This window comes from Leguminivora glycinivorella, chromosome 10, assembly GCF_023078275.1.
Source record: "Leguminivora glycinivorella isolate SPB_JAAS2020 chromosome 10, LegGlyc_1.1, whole genome shotgun sequence".
Classification (NCBI taxonomy): Eukaryota; Metazoa; Arthropoda; class Insecta; order Lepidoptera; family Tortricidae; genus Leguminivora; species Leguminivora glycinivorella.
In genome coordinates this window covers 5,330,988-5,346,811 of record NC_062980.1, presented here as the reverse complement: position 1 = coordinate 5,346,811, position 15,824 = coordinate 5,330,988, and the positions used below count along the sequence as shown (strand labels likewise).

Here is a 15,824-nt window from a genome sequence, read left to right as displayed (position 1 = left end):
TTAGGGGGGGGAGGGGGGGTAAAATGTATTTTTTTCATATTTCATGGAAACTATCATTAATATCGAAAAGTATTGTATGTACGAACTAAAGTAGACACAATTTCCTACAAAAAAGTTTCTACGCATTTTTGTCATAGAACATACTATGTATGAGTTATGAGCTTGAAAAAGATTTTTTTTAAATATTTTTATTCACATATTTTTATTTACAGTTTTAATTTATCAAACTTATAATTTATACTAAAAGCATTTTAAATTATTTCCGTATGTCAGAGAATGATATTTATAGTTGGATTTTTATAGTTGGAGTGATACACTAAAATCACATTTTATCTCATAGCAACCTATTCGTTCCCAATTTGAATAAACATTTATGTGTACAATTACAAAGACTGACTTAAATTAATCTATTTTAGCCCAAACACCATTTAAAAACGTCAAATTTGGAAAAAAATGAAAATACCCGCGTATTTACCCGCGGGTAGGTAAATATCGGGTATTTACCCGGTAAATACCCACCGTCGGGTATTTACCTGGGTAGTTACCCATCTCTAACTACAACAGTCGCCATGGTAAAGCTTAGGATTCACCGAATCAAAGTTAGTAAAAGCAAATCCACGTGAAGAATACTTTTTTAGGTAATATTTCGGACTTTTAGCAATCGACATCGGTAAAACCTAGGATTTACCGGCAAATCATAGGATTTGCCGTACTTCGGGCTTTTATAGTAGCGTTCAGAACGTGTTTTTCGCAGCGCAGATGGCGCCTGTGCCCTACTAGATTAACGATTAACGGACTCGGAGAAATTTAACGGAAGTTAACGAGTCCGTTAACATTTTTTCAAGTTAACTTAAAAGTTAATCCGTTAATCGAAATGTTAACTTCGTTAATTAACGATTAACGGATTAACGAGTTAATGCCCAGCTATGATAATTGTATATCCGGTATCCGCGTGTCAGACTAATCTTAGCCATATTAATTGTAATGCTTAGATTAATAACACCAGATAGTGTATACGAACATCCTAGTGCAGCCATGCCAAGTGTGAATTTTTTTCGCACTTGTGTGATTGTATCCGAACGGCCCTCGCAGTACTCAATTTCAATTCGTTCTAAAAACATCTCCCGAAAAAAAAATTAATTTGCGAGTAATATTGTAGTTTGTGTCGAGAATGGATGTTATAAGTTATAACACAACATATAATAAAAATAAACCGCCCGATATTACATTCCACGCGAAAGTATAGAGTTTAATGTGATATTTTTACGAAATCGTAAATACTAAAATTGAAATTTTTGTTGTCCGCCATTTGTTATAAATGTTGCCAGTCCAATGATTTTTTTTTCCGCCAAATGATGTTTAAAATATAAGTAACAAGAATTTTAGGTTCTTTGTATGTATATTTAAAGAAATACATTTTAAAATGAAAAAAAAAATATTTTCCTAAGTTTTCTCAAAGACACAAATTTTGTTGTTTTATCGAAATTCTAATACTAGCTAAGTATTATAGCATAATGTTTCTTCATTTTAGATTTCTGACTAATCTGCTTCTGTCTGTGCAACGTACGAATGTCATGGTACTCGTATTTCAGTCAGTCTCAGTACAAGAAGTACTGAAATTGACTGAACTAGCATGAGAAATACGAACGTTTCCGGAAAAATAAAACCGCCTTCAAAAATAAGCGCGTTACAAAACACGGAGAAACTAAAAAGCAAAAAATAATAAACCTTTGAATTCAGATTTCTTATCGTATTGCAATAATCTAAACATCCAAATTATAAACAAATCAATTATTTTTGCAGTCGGTACCAGACCTGTTCGTCGCCTTGCTATTGCCTGTTTGCCCCACCCAACCATACGCAGGCTGGCACCGACTCCAAAAATAATTGATTTGTTTATAATTTGGATGTTTAGATTATTGCAATACGATAAGAAATCTGAATTCAAAGGTTTATTATTTTTTGCTTTTTAGTTTCTCCGTGTTTTGTAACGCGCTTATTTTTGAAGGCGGTTTTATTTTAAGATTTACTTGAAATGGTGGATAAATAACCTTCCGTATCCTCCCCATTTTTTCGATAAAAAGAGGTTTACATTATGTATTTTTCCTGCGATTCCTGCATTTTTTGTAACTCTTAAATAATATTATCCTAAACTAGAACTTCTTATTGACCTATAAAAAAAAATCATACATATAAGACATACCTTTCTGTCGATAGATATGTTTTTAAAACACCTAAAATTCGAATAAAAGACACTGTGCTAACGCGAGCCCGCTCAGTCTGCGCCGAGCGCTCGAAGACAACGGACCTGCGTTTGATCGTCCGGCGCACCTAGCTTTCGTAAGCAGCGCGATAGTTCCGAGAAGTGCCGTAAACTGCGACTAAACAAATCTTGATCCTTTTTACACCTTATGCAATTTTAGCATTCGACATGCTTTTCATATGATTTTGGATTTTAAGTTATACGTGAAGTTTGTTGAGAGTTTGAATTATTATTATATTTTGGGACCAGGATGAGGTTCTGGTTCTCATGATGATGGAGTCAGGCAGGAGATGTTCAACAGAACTGCTATTCTACTTATCATAACTCCACCATGTTTGGGCTCATTAGATTTGGGCTGATGAGCACCATCGATCTAGATGAGGTCCAAGGTCTCATGATGGAGTCAGGAGGTGGTCAACAGAACTGCTATTCTCCTCATCATAACCCCATCATATTTGGGCTCATTAGATTTGGGCTGACGAGCACCATCGAACTAGATGAGGTCCAAGGTCTCATGACGGGGTCAGGAGGTGGCCAACAGAACTGCTATTCTCCTCATCATAACCCCATCATGTTCGGGCTCATAAGATTTGGGCTGACGAGCACCATCGAACTAGATGAGGTCCAAGGTCTCATGATGGAGTCAGGAGGTGGTCAACAGAACTGCTATTCTCCTCATCATAACCCCATCATGTTTGGGCTCATTAGATTTGGGCTGACGAGCACCATCGAACTAGATGAGGTCCAAGGTCTCATGACGGGGTCAGGAGGTGGCCAACAGAACTGCTATTCTCCTCATCATAACCCCATCATGTTCGGGCTCATTAGATTTGGGCTGACGAGCACCATCGAACTAGATGAGGTTCAAGGTCTCATGATGGAGTCAGGAGGTGGTCAACAGAACTGCTATTCTCCTCATCATAACCCCATCATGTTTGGGCTCATTAGATTTGGGCTGACGAGCACCATCGAACTAGATGAGGTCCAGGGTCTCATGATGGAGTCAGGAGGTGGCCAACAGATCTGCTATTCTCCTCATCATAACCCCATCATGTTCGGGCTCATTAGATTTGGGCTGACGAGCACCATCGAACTAGACGAGGTCCAAGTTCTTATGATGGAGTCAGGAGGTGGTCAACAGAACTGCTATTCTCCTCATCATAACCCCATCATGTTTGGGCTCATTATAAATATGTGGAAGGTCGTTAATAATAATAAATGTTTTATTAGGGTACCCCTACATGTAAAGAGGGGACAGATATTTTTTTTTATCTACTACTTTTTTTTATCTGTATTCATATACATTTAATAATTTTTTTTTAATCGGTCCAGTAACAACGGAGATATCGAGGAACAAAGATAAAAAAATTAAAAAAATAAATAAACATACAGACGAATTGAGAACCTCGCCTCAAATCTCTCAGATTTGAGGCGACGGTTAAAAAGTGACACATCATGAGCAGTTCCAATGCACTAAATGTCACTGTTCTGGACGTAAGTGCATGCTGTTCTTATAAAAATATGAAAGTCACTATAACTGTGATAATTTCCGAAAATATTAATATTATCAAAAAACGATCTTAGTAAACCCTTAGACTTATATTGACCGGGATATAGACCGTGATTACCTTTTTGATTTTTGTCGAGCTCCCGATATTTCGACGCAGTTGCATGCATCATGATCACGGAAAACTGACGAAGGCGGGTGGATGTTAAAGTTGTATAGACAGCGCGCGATCTACCCTCCTTCGCGCGCGTTTGCTGCGTTCACTTTCAGCGTTACCACTGGTCGCGTTCACACTCGATGGTCTGTCCAAACACACTACACTCACCGGCCAAAGAAGCCATTCAGAGAAGCCATTGAGATTCACAAATATAAAAATTTCAATCGTGAGGATGGCTTCAAACTATCTAATGTATGGAATCCAGTGATTTGTTTGTGTAAAAAACCGGTGAAGTCAGAATTGAACAAACGTAGTGACACTGTGAGTGTAGTGTGATTGGTTTTTATTTTTAAATTATTATTATTATTTTTAAATACCTATCCAAAAATATATCAAACGTTGGGGTTGGAATGAAAAAAAAAATCAGCCCCCACTTTACATGTAGGGGGGGGGGTACCCTAATAAAACATTTTTTTCCATTTTTTTTTTTGCACTTTGTTGACGTGATTGATATACATATTGTTACTAAATTTCAGCTTTCTAGTGCTTACGGCTACTGAGATTATCCGCGGACGGACGGACGGATGGACAGACAGACATGGCGAAACTATAAGAGTTCCTAGTTGACTACGGAACCCTAAAAAACAGAAATCACTATTAAACTATTCTCTAATTTCAAGTTCCTAACTAAAATTTTCCTAATAAAAAAAAAACAAATTGATCCCGCTACAAACTTTCACTCCCTTTTTCCCTCTACTAGGGGTGTAAATTTTCATAATCTTATCTCTTCGAAATTTTGTTAATGCAATCTATACAAATTTCGACTTTCTAGCTTTCGTAGTTTCGGCTCAGCGGTGTTGGTTGTTGAATCAATCAATTAGGAAACCTGAATTTATATATGTACATGTAGACTAATACTATACTTTTACTACATTCATATACCTTATTTACTACTACCATACCATGAATATGAAATTAAATAAAGAGTCCCCATATAAAATTGAAAATTATGTTATTAGCAATTTAATTCAAAACTATCAAGATTATTCGTGTCTGCGTTGAAACGCGCGTTGAGTTGCCGGTGCTCGCGTACCGAGCGCCAACGCCATCTATCGATGGCCGTTTCGTGAAATTGATGAGCGCTCTAAGGAATAAGGGGTCTTAATATGTCAGTGTCTCACGGCAGTTTTATCATTATATTCCCCATCAGAAAATTTGCAACAGTCTACTAATTATTACTTACCTAGTATGCATACTGTCGTGTGGCAGGTGATTTTCCGCATGCCGGACTTCGTGCGTCGCTTCGTGGAGGGCGCGCCCGAGATCTTCGCCTCTTTCCCCGAAGACCCCGTCAACGACTTCAATGTACAAACGTAAGAAAAATTCACTGATATTTACGTATTACATCGCTAATCGATGGAGAAAATTTTCTTTAAGCTTTTATGGCAAAAAATTCCCATTCAGTAATTCTTGAAAAATAGAAAACATATGTCATTGATGACCATGTGTCAATTAAGAGAACTTCTATATTATAAACGAAAAAGAAATTATCACAATAATGCTCAATATAGAACTTGTTTTTTGATCTACATGATTTAACCCCTTTGTAATAAAACTGGTGAATTAAGTAGTTTGGTGTGTTTGTTTTGTCCAAGGCATTTTGTAAGCTGGGTCTATATAAAATTAGCTGCCTCACGGGGTGATTGCTGCGCGAAGGAGCTCGCTCTGTGTAAACATGCCTCGGCTACATACAGCAACTAGCAGCAACTTTTTTTAATCTAAATATATAAAAGAAGAAGCTGACTGACTGACTGACTGACATATCAACGCACAGCCGAAACCGCTGGTCCTAGAGATTTCAAATTTGGCACGTAGGTTCCTTATATAGTGTAGAGGAGCACTAAGAAAGGGTTTTCCAAAATTCACCTCCTAAGGGGGTCAAATGGGGGTTCAAAGTTTGTACGGGGAAACAAGATTAGTTTGACTATTTTATTCGAAACTTCACAGGAAGATTCCTTAAGACATATGACTGAATACGTGTTTCAGGTTTTTTGAAAATTTAACCCCTAAAAGGGTGAAAAGGGGGTGATAAAGTAAAAAAATCAATATGGGTATCGTTTTTATGGTTTATCGGGTCGCTGATCACGATAAATAAAACGTTTTTAAAATCTAACGAGGCGGAAGTGAAATACCTTCTCCCCTGTTGTGGTACAATGGGGTTTAAATATCAAAAAAATATATAAAAGAAGATATTGATTGACTGACTGACATATCAACGCACAGCCGAAACCGCTGGTCCTAGAGATGTCAAATTTGGCGCGTAGGTTCCTCATATAGTGTAGAGGAGCACTAAAAAAATATTTTTCAAAATTCGCCTCCTAAGGGGGTCACATGGGGGTTCAAAGTTTGTATGGAGTAACAATGTTAGTTTCACTGTTTTATTCGAAACTTCACAGGAGGGATCCTAAAAACATATGACTAAAGACGTGTTTCAGGTTTTTTGAAAATTTAACCCCTAAAAGGGTGAAAAGGGGGTGATAAAGTCAAAAAACTAATATGGGTATCGTTTTTACGGTTTATTGGGTCGCTGATCACGATAAATAAAACGTTTTTAAAATCTAACGAGGCGGAAGTGAAATACCTTCTCCCCTGTTGTGGTACAATGGGGTTTAAATATCAAAAAAATATATAAAAGAAGATATTGACTGACTGACTGACATATCAACGCACAGCCGAAACCGCTGGTCCTAGAGATGTCAAATTTGGCACGTAGATTCCTCATATAGTGTAGAGGAGCACTAAAAAATATTTTTCAAAATTCGCCTCCTAAGGGGGTCAAATGGGGGTTCAAAGTTTGTATAGGGTAACAATGTTAGTTTCACTGTTTTATTCGAAACTTCACAAGAGGGATCCTAAAAACATATGACTAAAGACGTGTTTCAGGTTTTTTGAAAATTTAACCCCTAAAAGGGTGAAAAGGGGTGATAAAGTCAAAAAACTAATATGGGTATCGTTTTTACGGTTTATTGGGTCGCTGATCACGATAAACACAACGTTTTTAAAATCTAACGAGGCGGAAGTGAAATACCTTCTCCCCTGTTGTGGTGCAATGGGGTTTAAATATCAAAAAAATAATATATATAAAAGAAGAAACTGACTGACTGACTGACATATCAACGCACAGCCGAAACCGCTGGTCTTAGAGATTTAGCACTAAGAAAGGATTTTTCTAAATTCTCCTCTTAAAAGGGTGAAATGGGGGTTAAAAGTTTGTATGGGGAAACAAGATTAGTTTGACTATTTTATTCGAAACTTCACAGGAGGAGTCCTAAAGACATATGACTAAATACATGTTTCAGGTTATTTGAAAATTTGACCCGGATAAAGGGGTGCAATGGGGGTAAAGTCAAAAACACAATATGGGTATCGTTTTTATGGTTTACCGGGTCGCTGATCACGATAAACACAACGATTTTAAAATCTAATGAGGTGGAAAAGAAATTTTCTCCCCTGTTGTTGTGCAATGGGGTTAAAATATCCAAAATAGCCATAAGTATAGGTTTAGTTTTTATCTTTACTTCTGGTTCAAGAGATTTCAAATTGACACGGAAGTTCCTTAGAGGAGCACTGAGAATGGATTTTTCAAAGTTCACCTCCTAGCATGATAAGTTGACAGGGGCAAGGACAGGGACAGGTACAGGGACAGGGACAGGGACAGGAACGGGATAGGGTTAGGGATAGGGACAGGGACAGGGACAGGGACAGGGACATGGACAGGGACAGGGACAGGGACAGGGACAGGGACAGGAACGGGATAGGGATAGGGACAGGGACAGGGACAGGGACAGGGACATGGACAATTGGACAGGGACAGGGACAGGGATAGGGATAGGGGAGGGACGGGGATAGGGATAGGGATAGGGATAGAATTAGGGGACGGGGATAGGGATAGGGGAGGGACGGGGACGGGGATAGGGATAGGGGAGGGACGGGGACGGGGACAGGGACGGGACGGGGACGGGGACGGGGACAAGGATAGAGATAGGGACGGGGATAAGAATATGGATTGGGGTCGGAATAATCGGGCGGCAATCGATATCTAGGCAGTGTAAAATGCAGGTGGCTCAGTGGGAAGGGATTAGTAAGTAGGCATCGGCGAGTATCCTGCATCCGTAATAACTATTAAATTCAATGTGCTGTAAGAAGATCGTTGTTTGCTTGCCTTTTATATGTTTACGTTTGCAATAAGTATAAGCAAAATGGAAAAAATTGTAAGCGATAATGCAAGGAAGTACTTTTTACCCTACCGACCATAGCGTCGAGATACTGGCTATATGGTTTGTATGAAGTTTCCCCAGTATAAATGTTTATATAGGTAAAATACATACATATTCGTACCTACTACCTACGCTGTGGTCGCTGTGTAACAATTCTACAATCATTGCAAGAATTTCTTTTAAAACAATAGTAATATGTATAAGGTACAGTCAGCCAAAAAAGTGGTTTACCACTTTTCGATCAATAGAATCGAAAAGTGGTAAACCACTTTCTTGGCTGACCGTACAGCCAATAGATCAGTTACAATGCCCCAGTCGAGAATTGCCCCGCTTTACCTTAATCGAAATAATCGCGGACAGATGTACCTACAAAGAAACCTACGGATCCAAATGAAAATCTTATTTTTTGTAAACGTTTCTATAAGAATACTTTTATTACGCGGGCGAAGCCGCGGGTAAAAGCTAGTATAGGTATATTTTTCAGCGCAAAACTAGGCGTGGGTCTAGTCTCCGGACGCTACTCGCAGCCCGGCGACGTGGACGGCACGCAGCCCGGCGTGGCCTGCCACATGTTCCGCAACCTCGTCGGCAAGGACCACCCCGAGTTCCAGTCCAAGCGGCAGCAGGACGCGCACGAGTTCTACCTGCACCTGCTGACCCTGCTGCAGGTACAGTAGACACAGACGCTGTGCCAGCCTGTCTCATGTCAGCAACCTCGTCGGCAAGGACCACCCCGAGTTCCAGTCCAAGCGGCAGCAGGACGCGCACGAGTTCTACCTGCACCTGCTGACCCTGCTGCAGGTACAGTAGACACAGACGCTGTGCCAGCCTGTCTCATGTCAGCAACCTCGTCGGCAAGGACCACCCCGAGTTCCAGTCCAAGCGGCAGCAGGACGCGCACGAGTTCTACCTGCACCTGCTGACCCTGCTGCAGGTACAGTAGACACAGACGCTGTGCCAGCCTGTCTCATGTCAGCAACCTCGTCGGCAAGGACCACCCCGAGTTCCAGTCCAAGCGGCAGCAGGACGCGCACGAGTTCTACCTGCACCTGCTGACCCTGCTGCAGGTACAGTAGACACAGACGGTGTGCCAGCCTGTCTCATGTCAGCAACCTCGTCGGCAAGGACCACCCCGAGCTCCAGTCCAAGCGGCAGCAGGACGCGCACGAGTTCTACCTGCACCTGCTGACCCTGCTGCAGGTACAGTAGACACAGACGGTGTGCCAGCCTGTCTCATGTCAGCAACCTCGTCGGCAAGGACCACCCCGAGCTCCAGTCCAAGCGGCAGCAGGACGCGCACGAGTTCTACCTGCACCTGCTGACCCTGCTGCAGGTACAGTAGACACAGACGGTGTGCCAGCCTGTCTCATGTCAGCAACCTCGTCGGCAAGGACCACCCCGAGCTCCAGTCCAAGCGGCAGCAGGACGCGCACGAGTTCTACCTGCACCTGCTGACCCTGCTGCAGGTACAGTAGACACAGACGGTGTGCCAGCCTGTCTCATGTCAGCAACCTCGTCGCCAAGGACCACCCCGAGCTCCAGTCCAAGCGGCAGCAGGACGCGCACGAGTTCTACCTGCACCTGCTGACCCTGCTGCAGGTACAGTAGACACAGACGGTGTGCCAGCCTGTCTCATGTCAGCAACCTCGTCGGCAAGGACCACCTCGAGCTCCAGTCCAAGCGGCAGCAGGACGCGCACGAGTTCTACCTGCACCTGCTGACCCTGCTGCAGGTACAGTAGACACAGACGGTGTGCCAGCCTGTCTCATGTCAGCAACCTCGTCGCCAAGGACCACCCCGAGCTCCAGTCCAAGCGGCAGCAGGACGCGCACGAGTTCTACCTGCACCTGCTGACCCTGCTGCAGGTACAGTAGACACAGACGGTGTGCCAGCCTGTCTCATGTCAGCAACCTCGTCGGCAAGGACCACCCCGAGCTCCAGTCCAAGCGGCAGCAGGACGCGCACGAGTTCTACCTGCACCTGCTGACCCTGCTGCAGGTACAGTAGACACAGACGGTGTGCCAGCCTGTCTCATGTCAGCAACCTCGTCGGCAAGGACCACCTCGAGCTCCAGTCCAAGCGGCAGCAGGACGCGCACGAGTTCTACCTGCACCTGCTGACCCTGCTGCAGGTACAGTAGACACAGACGGTGTGCCAGCCTGTCTCATGTCAGCAACCTCGTCGGCAAGGACCACCCCGAGCTCCAGTCCAAGCGGCAGCAGGACGCGCACGAGTTCTACCTGCACCTGCTGACCCTGCTGCAGGTACAGTAGACACAGACGGTGTGCCAGCCTGTCTCTTGATACAAATCCTCGGCTAGGGCCTGTCTAGAGTTCCGGCCCAAGCAAACAGTATCGGCGAAACGAAAGGCATCCAACCAGTTGTGGCTTGTCACATATCTGAAGTTTAAGTTTTTGAACAATTCGTAATTTGATATAGAGAATAAATGCAGATTCGTTGATTGATCACTTTATTGAGATTTATTAAATCAGCGAGCGTAACACTAGCACACTAGTTCGATAAACTTTATCGCATCGGTGCATCCCTATAGCACTTACAAATGGTACGAAAAGGACGGCCTGCCGTTATATCGTTTATCACGCGACCATGCTTGCCTGCCAGATCTTAATATTTTATATATTTACAGCGCAACAGCCGACACAAGCCAAACCCAGCCGATTGCCTCCAATTCATGGTTGAAGAGCGCATCCGCTGCGGAGCGTCCGGCGCCGTCCGATACACGTCGCGCCCCGAACACCACTTACCATTGCCCGTGCCGCTCGCGCAGGCGACCAATCAAGCGCAAGTGCGGGAGTATGAAGCTAGGCGGGCTGCGGCTGAGGCAGCCAATCAGCGACTGTGAGTGACGTGCATATTGTCTCTTTCATTCATTAAAAAGAATGTCTAGTCTGCATTTTTTTAAATCTCAAACATCTAAGTGGTTCAATACCAGTCACAATAGGGATGACGACTACATAAAAAAAATGGCATTCTGTTTAGTCCGTTAGTTAGATCGTCCAAAAATACTGAACACATATTTTCCACTTTTTCTAATTAACGAAAAAATACAAAGATATAGAGCATCAAAGTTCCGGAGTGGGGGCTTGTGACGTCACTTCTAAGTAAAAGTTGTACCTAGGCGTGACGTCACGACTCACGCGAAACTTCAACGCACTGTACCGTCGTCATTTTTCTTTTACGAGAAAAAAGAAAAAATACGTGTCTAATATTCTTTGATAATCTAATTGACGGACTAATTAGTTTTTTTAGTCGTCTCGCCTATTGTCTTAAATGTACTGTTAAAGGTAAAAAGTTTGATATGAGATAAAGTTAAATAATAAATGTTGTTACCAGGGACCCATCCACCGTAGTTCGGCCGCACATCCCGTTCTCGGCCTGCCTGGACAGCTTCATGAGAGAGGAGACGGTTGAGCAGTTCTTCAGCAGCGCCGTCAACGAGAAAGTCACCGCATACAAGTGAGTTTGGCATTTGTATGATATCCTGGTCACTGCACCAAAATGTAACCACCCTCACAAGTGAGTTTGGGACAATGGCTTTTCATATTACAAAGGTATAATCAGGGTCTAGTGTAATTCGACCGCACATATCATTCTCGGTCTGGTTGGAAAGTGCTCCAGGAACCGTCCCTTAGTCCGATCGCATATCCCGTTCTGGACAGCATCATGCGACAGAAGACGGCAGTTTTTCAACAGAGCATTAATGTTAAAATTAGACTTTTATAATAGAGTGCGAACACGCTTTGTCTCTTAATGCAAAATAAAGAATTTAAACGGTCTTATAGCGGTTTTAACGGTCTTAACGGTCCGACTTTGTTATACATCCTATGTTACGGCACCAAAGTGTAACTACAAACTGCTTGAAACACGATGATGTTAAGTTCACATACTATTTGTATATTCACATTCATCCTCCTTGCGTTTTGCGGCATTTGCCGCAGCTCATGGGAGCCTGGGGTCCGTTGTCACAACTAATCCCAAGATACTGATTTAAACTTTCACGATTATTACACATAATTATTTTTAAAATCGGGACTTAATCGCGTATGACTACATATTAAACTGACGTCCAACGTTTCAGGGACGGCGTTGTCCCCGTGGTCTCGGAGAAGACTGGCTCAGAAGCCCTGATGAGTCCCGATTTTAAAAATAAATATAATAATCCCAAGATTTGGCGTAGGCACTAGTTTTTCGAAAGCGACTGCCATCTGGCTTCCAACCCAAAGGGTAACTAGGCCTTATTGGAATTAGTCCGGTTTCCTCACGATGTTTTCCTTGACCGAAAAGCGACTGGCAAATATCAAATGACATTTCGCACATAAGTTCCGAAAAACTCATTGGTACGAGCCGGGGTTCGAACCCGCGACCTCTGAATTGAAAGTCGAACGCTCGCTAGGCCACCAGCGCTTTGTATATTCACAATATTCTTAATATTTGTAAACTTTTAGGACTACACGGCTATCGACGTTCCCCGACTACCTGCTCATTCAGCTGAAGAAGTTCACCATCAAGGAGGACTGGACGCCCGCCAAGCTCGATGTCGCCGTTGACATGCCGTGGGAGGTAAGAATTTACATACCTAAGTTGATGCAAAAGAAGAAAAAAAACTCTTTCAATTGATTCGTTTTTTTTTTGTATAGATGGACCTGTCCCGCCTGCGCGGGCGCGGCCTGCAGCCCGGCGAGGCGGCGCTGCCCGACGCCGCGCCCGGCGCGCCGCCCGCCTACGACGAGCGCCTGCTGGCGCAGCTGGTCAGTACCATCCATAGATGATTGTATATAGATGGACCTGGCCCGCCTGCGCGGGCGCGGCCTGCAGCCCGCCGCCCGCCTACGACGAGCGCCTGCTGGCGCAGCTGGTCAGTACCATCCATAGATGATTGTATATAGATGGACCTGGCCCGCCTGCGCGGGCGCGGCCTGCAGCCCGCCGCCCGCCTACGACGAGCGCCTGCTGGCGCAGCTGGTCAGTACCATCCATAGATGATTGTATATAGATGGACCTGGCCCGCCTGCGCGGGCGCGGCCTGCAGCCCGCCGCCCGCCTACGACGAGCGCCTGCTGGCGCAGCTGGTCAGTACCATCCATAGATGATTGTATATAGATGGACCTGGCCCGCCTGCGCGGGCGCGGCCTGCAGCCCGCCGCCCGCCTACGACGAGCGCCTGCTGGCGCAGCTGGTCAGTACCATCCATAGATGATTGTATATAGATGGACCTGGCCCGCCTGCGCGGGCGCGGCCTGCAGCCCGCCTACGACGAGCGCCTGCTGGCGCAGCTGGTCAGTACCATCCATAGATGATTGTATATAGATGGACCTGGCCCGCCTGCGCGGGCGCGGCCTGCAGCCCGCCGCCCGCCTACGACGAGCGCCTGCTGGCGCAGCTGGTCAGTACCATCCATAGATGATTGTATATAGATGGACCTGGCCCGCCTGCGCGGGCGCGGCCTGCAGCCCGCCTACGACGAGCGCCTGCTGGCGCAGCTGGTCAGTACCATCCATAGATGATTGTATATAGATGGACCTGGCCCGCCTGCGCGGGCGCGGCCTGCAGCCCGCCGCCCGCCTACGACGAGCGCCTGCTGGCGCAGCTGGTCAGTACCATCCATAGATGATTGTATATAGATGGACCTGGCCCGCCTGCGCGGGCGCGGCGGCCTGCAGCCCGCCGCCCGCCTACGACGAGCGCCTGCTGGCGCAGCTGGTCAGTACCATCCATAGATGATTGTATATAGATGGACCTGGCCCGCCTGCGCGGGCGCGGCCTGCAGCCCGCCTACGACGAGCGCCTGCTGGCGCAGCTGGTCAGTACCATCCATAGATGATTGTATATAGATGGACCTGGCCCGCCTGCGCGGGCGCGGCCTGCAGCCCGCCGCCCGCCTACGACGAGCGCCTGCTGGCGCAGCTGGTCAGTACCATCCATAGATGATTGTATATAGATGGACCTGGCCCGCCTGCGCGGGCGCGGCCTGCAGCCCGCCTACGACGAGCGCCTGCTGGCGCAGCTGGTCAGTACCATCCATAGATGATTGTATATAGATGGACCTGGCCCGCCTGCGCGGGCGCGGCCTGCAGCCCGGCGAGGCGGCGCTGCCCGACGCCGCGCCCGGCGCGCCGCCCGCCTACGACGAGCGCCTGCTGGCGCAGCTGGTCAGTACCATCCATAGATGATTGTATATAGATGGACCTGGCCCGCCTGCGCGGGCGCGGCCTGCAGCCCGCCTACGACGAGCGCCTGCTGGCGCAGCTGGTCAGTACCATCCATAGATGATTGTATATAGATGGACCTGGCCCGCCTGCGCGGGCGCGGCCTGCAGCCCGGCGAGGCGGCGCTGCCCGACGCCGCGCCCGGCGCGCCGCCCGCCTACGACGAGCGCCTGCTGGCGCAGCTGGTCAGTACCATCCATAGATGATTGTATATAGATGGACCTGGCCCGCCTGCGCGGGCGCGGCCTGCAGCCCGCCGCCCGCCTACGACGAGCGCCTGCTGGCGCAGCTGGTCAGTACCATCCATAGATGATTGTATATAGATGGACCTGGCCCGCCTGCGCGGGCGCGGCCTGCAGCCCGCCTACGACGAGCGCCTGCTGGCGCAGCTGGTCAGTACCATCCATAGATGATTGTATATAGATGGACCTGGCCCGCCTGCGCGGGCGCGGCCTGCAGCCCGCCGCCCGCCTACGACGAGCGCCTGCTGGCGCAGCTGGTCAGTACCATCCATAGATGATTGTATATAGATGGACCTGGCCCGCCTGCGCGGGCGCGGCCTGCAGCCCGCCGCCCGCCTACGACGAGCGCCTGCTGGCGCAGCTGGTCAGTACCATCCATAGATGATTGTATATAGATGGACCTGGCCCGCCTGCGCGGGCGCGGCCTGCAGCCCGCCGCCCGCCTACGACGAGCGCCTGCTGGCGCAGCTGGTCAGTACCATCCATAGATGATTGTATATAGATGGACCTGGCCCGCCTGCGCGGGCGCGGCCTGCAGCCCGCCGCCCGCCTACGACGAGCGCCTGCTGGCGCAGCTGGTCAGTACCATCCATAGATGATTGTATATAGATGGACCTGGCCCGCCTGCGCGGGCGCGGCCTGCAGCCCGCCGCCCGCCTACGACGAGCGCCTGCTGGCGCAGCTGGTCAGTACCATCCATAGATGATTGTATATAGATGGACCTGGCCCGCCTGCGCGGGCGCGGCCTGCAGCCCGCCGCCCGCCTACGACGAGCGCCTGCTGGCGCAGCTGGTCAGTACCATCCATAGATGATTGTATATAGATGGACCTGGCCCGCCTGCGCGGGCGCGGCCTGCAGCCCGCCGCCCGCCTACGACGAGCGCCTGCTGGCGCAGCTGGTCAGTACCATCCATAGATGATTGTATATAGATGGACCTGGCCCGCCTGCGCGGGCGCGGCCTGCAGCCCGCCGCCCGCCTACGACGAGCGCCTGCTGGCGCAGCTGGTCAGTACCATCCATAGATGATTGTATATAGATGGACCTGGCCCGCCTGCGCGGGCGCGGCCTGCAGCCCGCCGCCCGCCTACGACGAGCGCCTGCTGGCGCAGCTGGTCAGTACCATCCATAGATGATTGTATATAGATGGACC

The 15,824-nt window shown here is 47.3% G+C and overlaps 1 protein-coding gene across 2 annotated transcripts in view; it reads left to right on the top strand.

Annotated features, from left to right (window-relative positions):
- The window catches only part of LOC125230293 (ubiquitin carboxyl-terminal hydrolase 5), a 40,320-nt gene that overhangs the window by 16,422 nt on the left and 8,074 nt on the right, over positions 1 to 15,824 (top strand). For both annotated transcript variants that reach the window (XM_048135413.1, XM_048135414.1), the window contains 6 exons: positions 5,197 to 5,300; positions 8,689 to 8,872; positions 10,852 to 11,063; positions 11,559 to 11,681; positions 12,671 to 12,785; positions 12,863 to 12,973. In XM_048135413.1, coding sequence (XP_047991370.1) covers positions 5,197 to 5,300; positions 8,689 to 8,872; positions 10,852 to 11,063; positions 11,559 to 11,681; positions 12,671 to 12,785; positions 12,863 to 12,973 — 849 coding nt within the window. The remainder of the gene's footprint in view (positions 1 to 5,196; positions 5,301 to 8,688; positions 8,873 to 10,851; positions 11,064 to 11,558; positions 11,682 to 12,670; positions 12,786 to 12,862; positions 12,974 to 15,824) is intronic.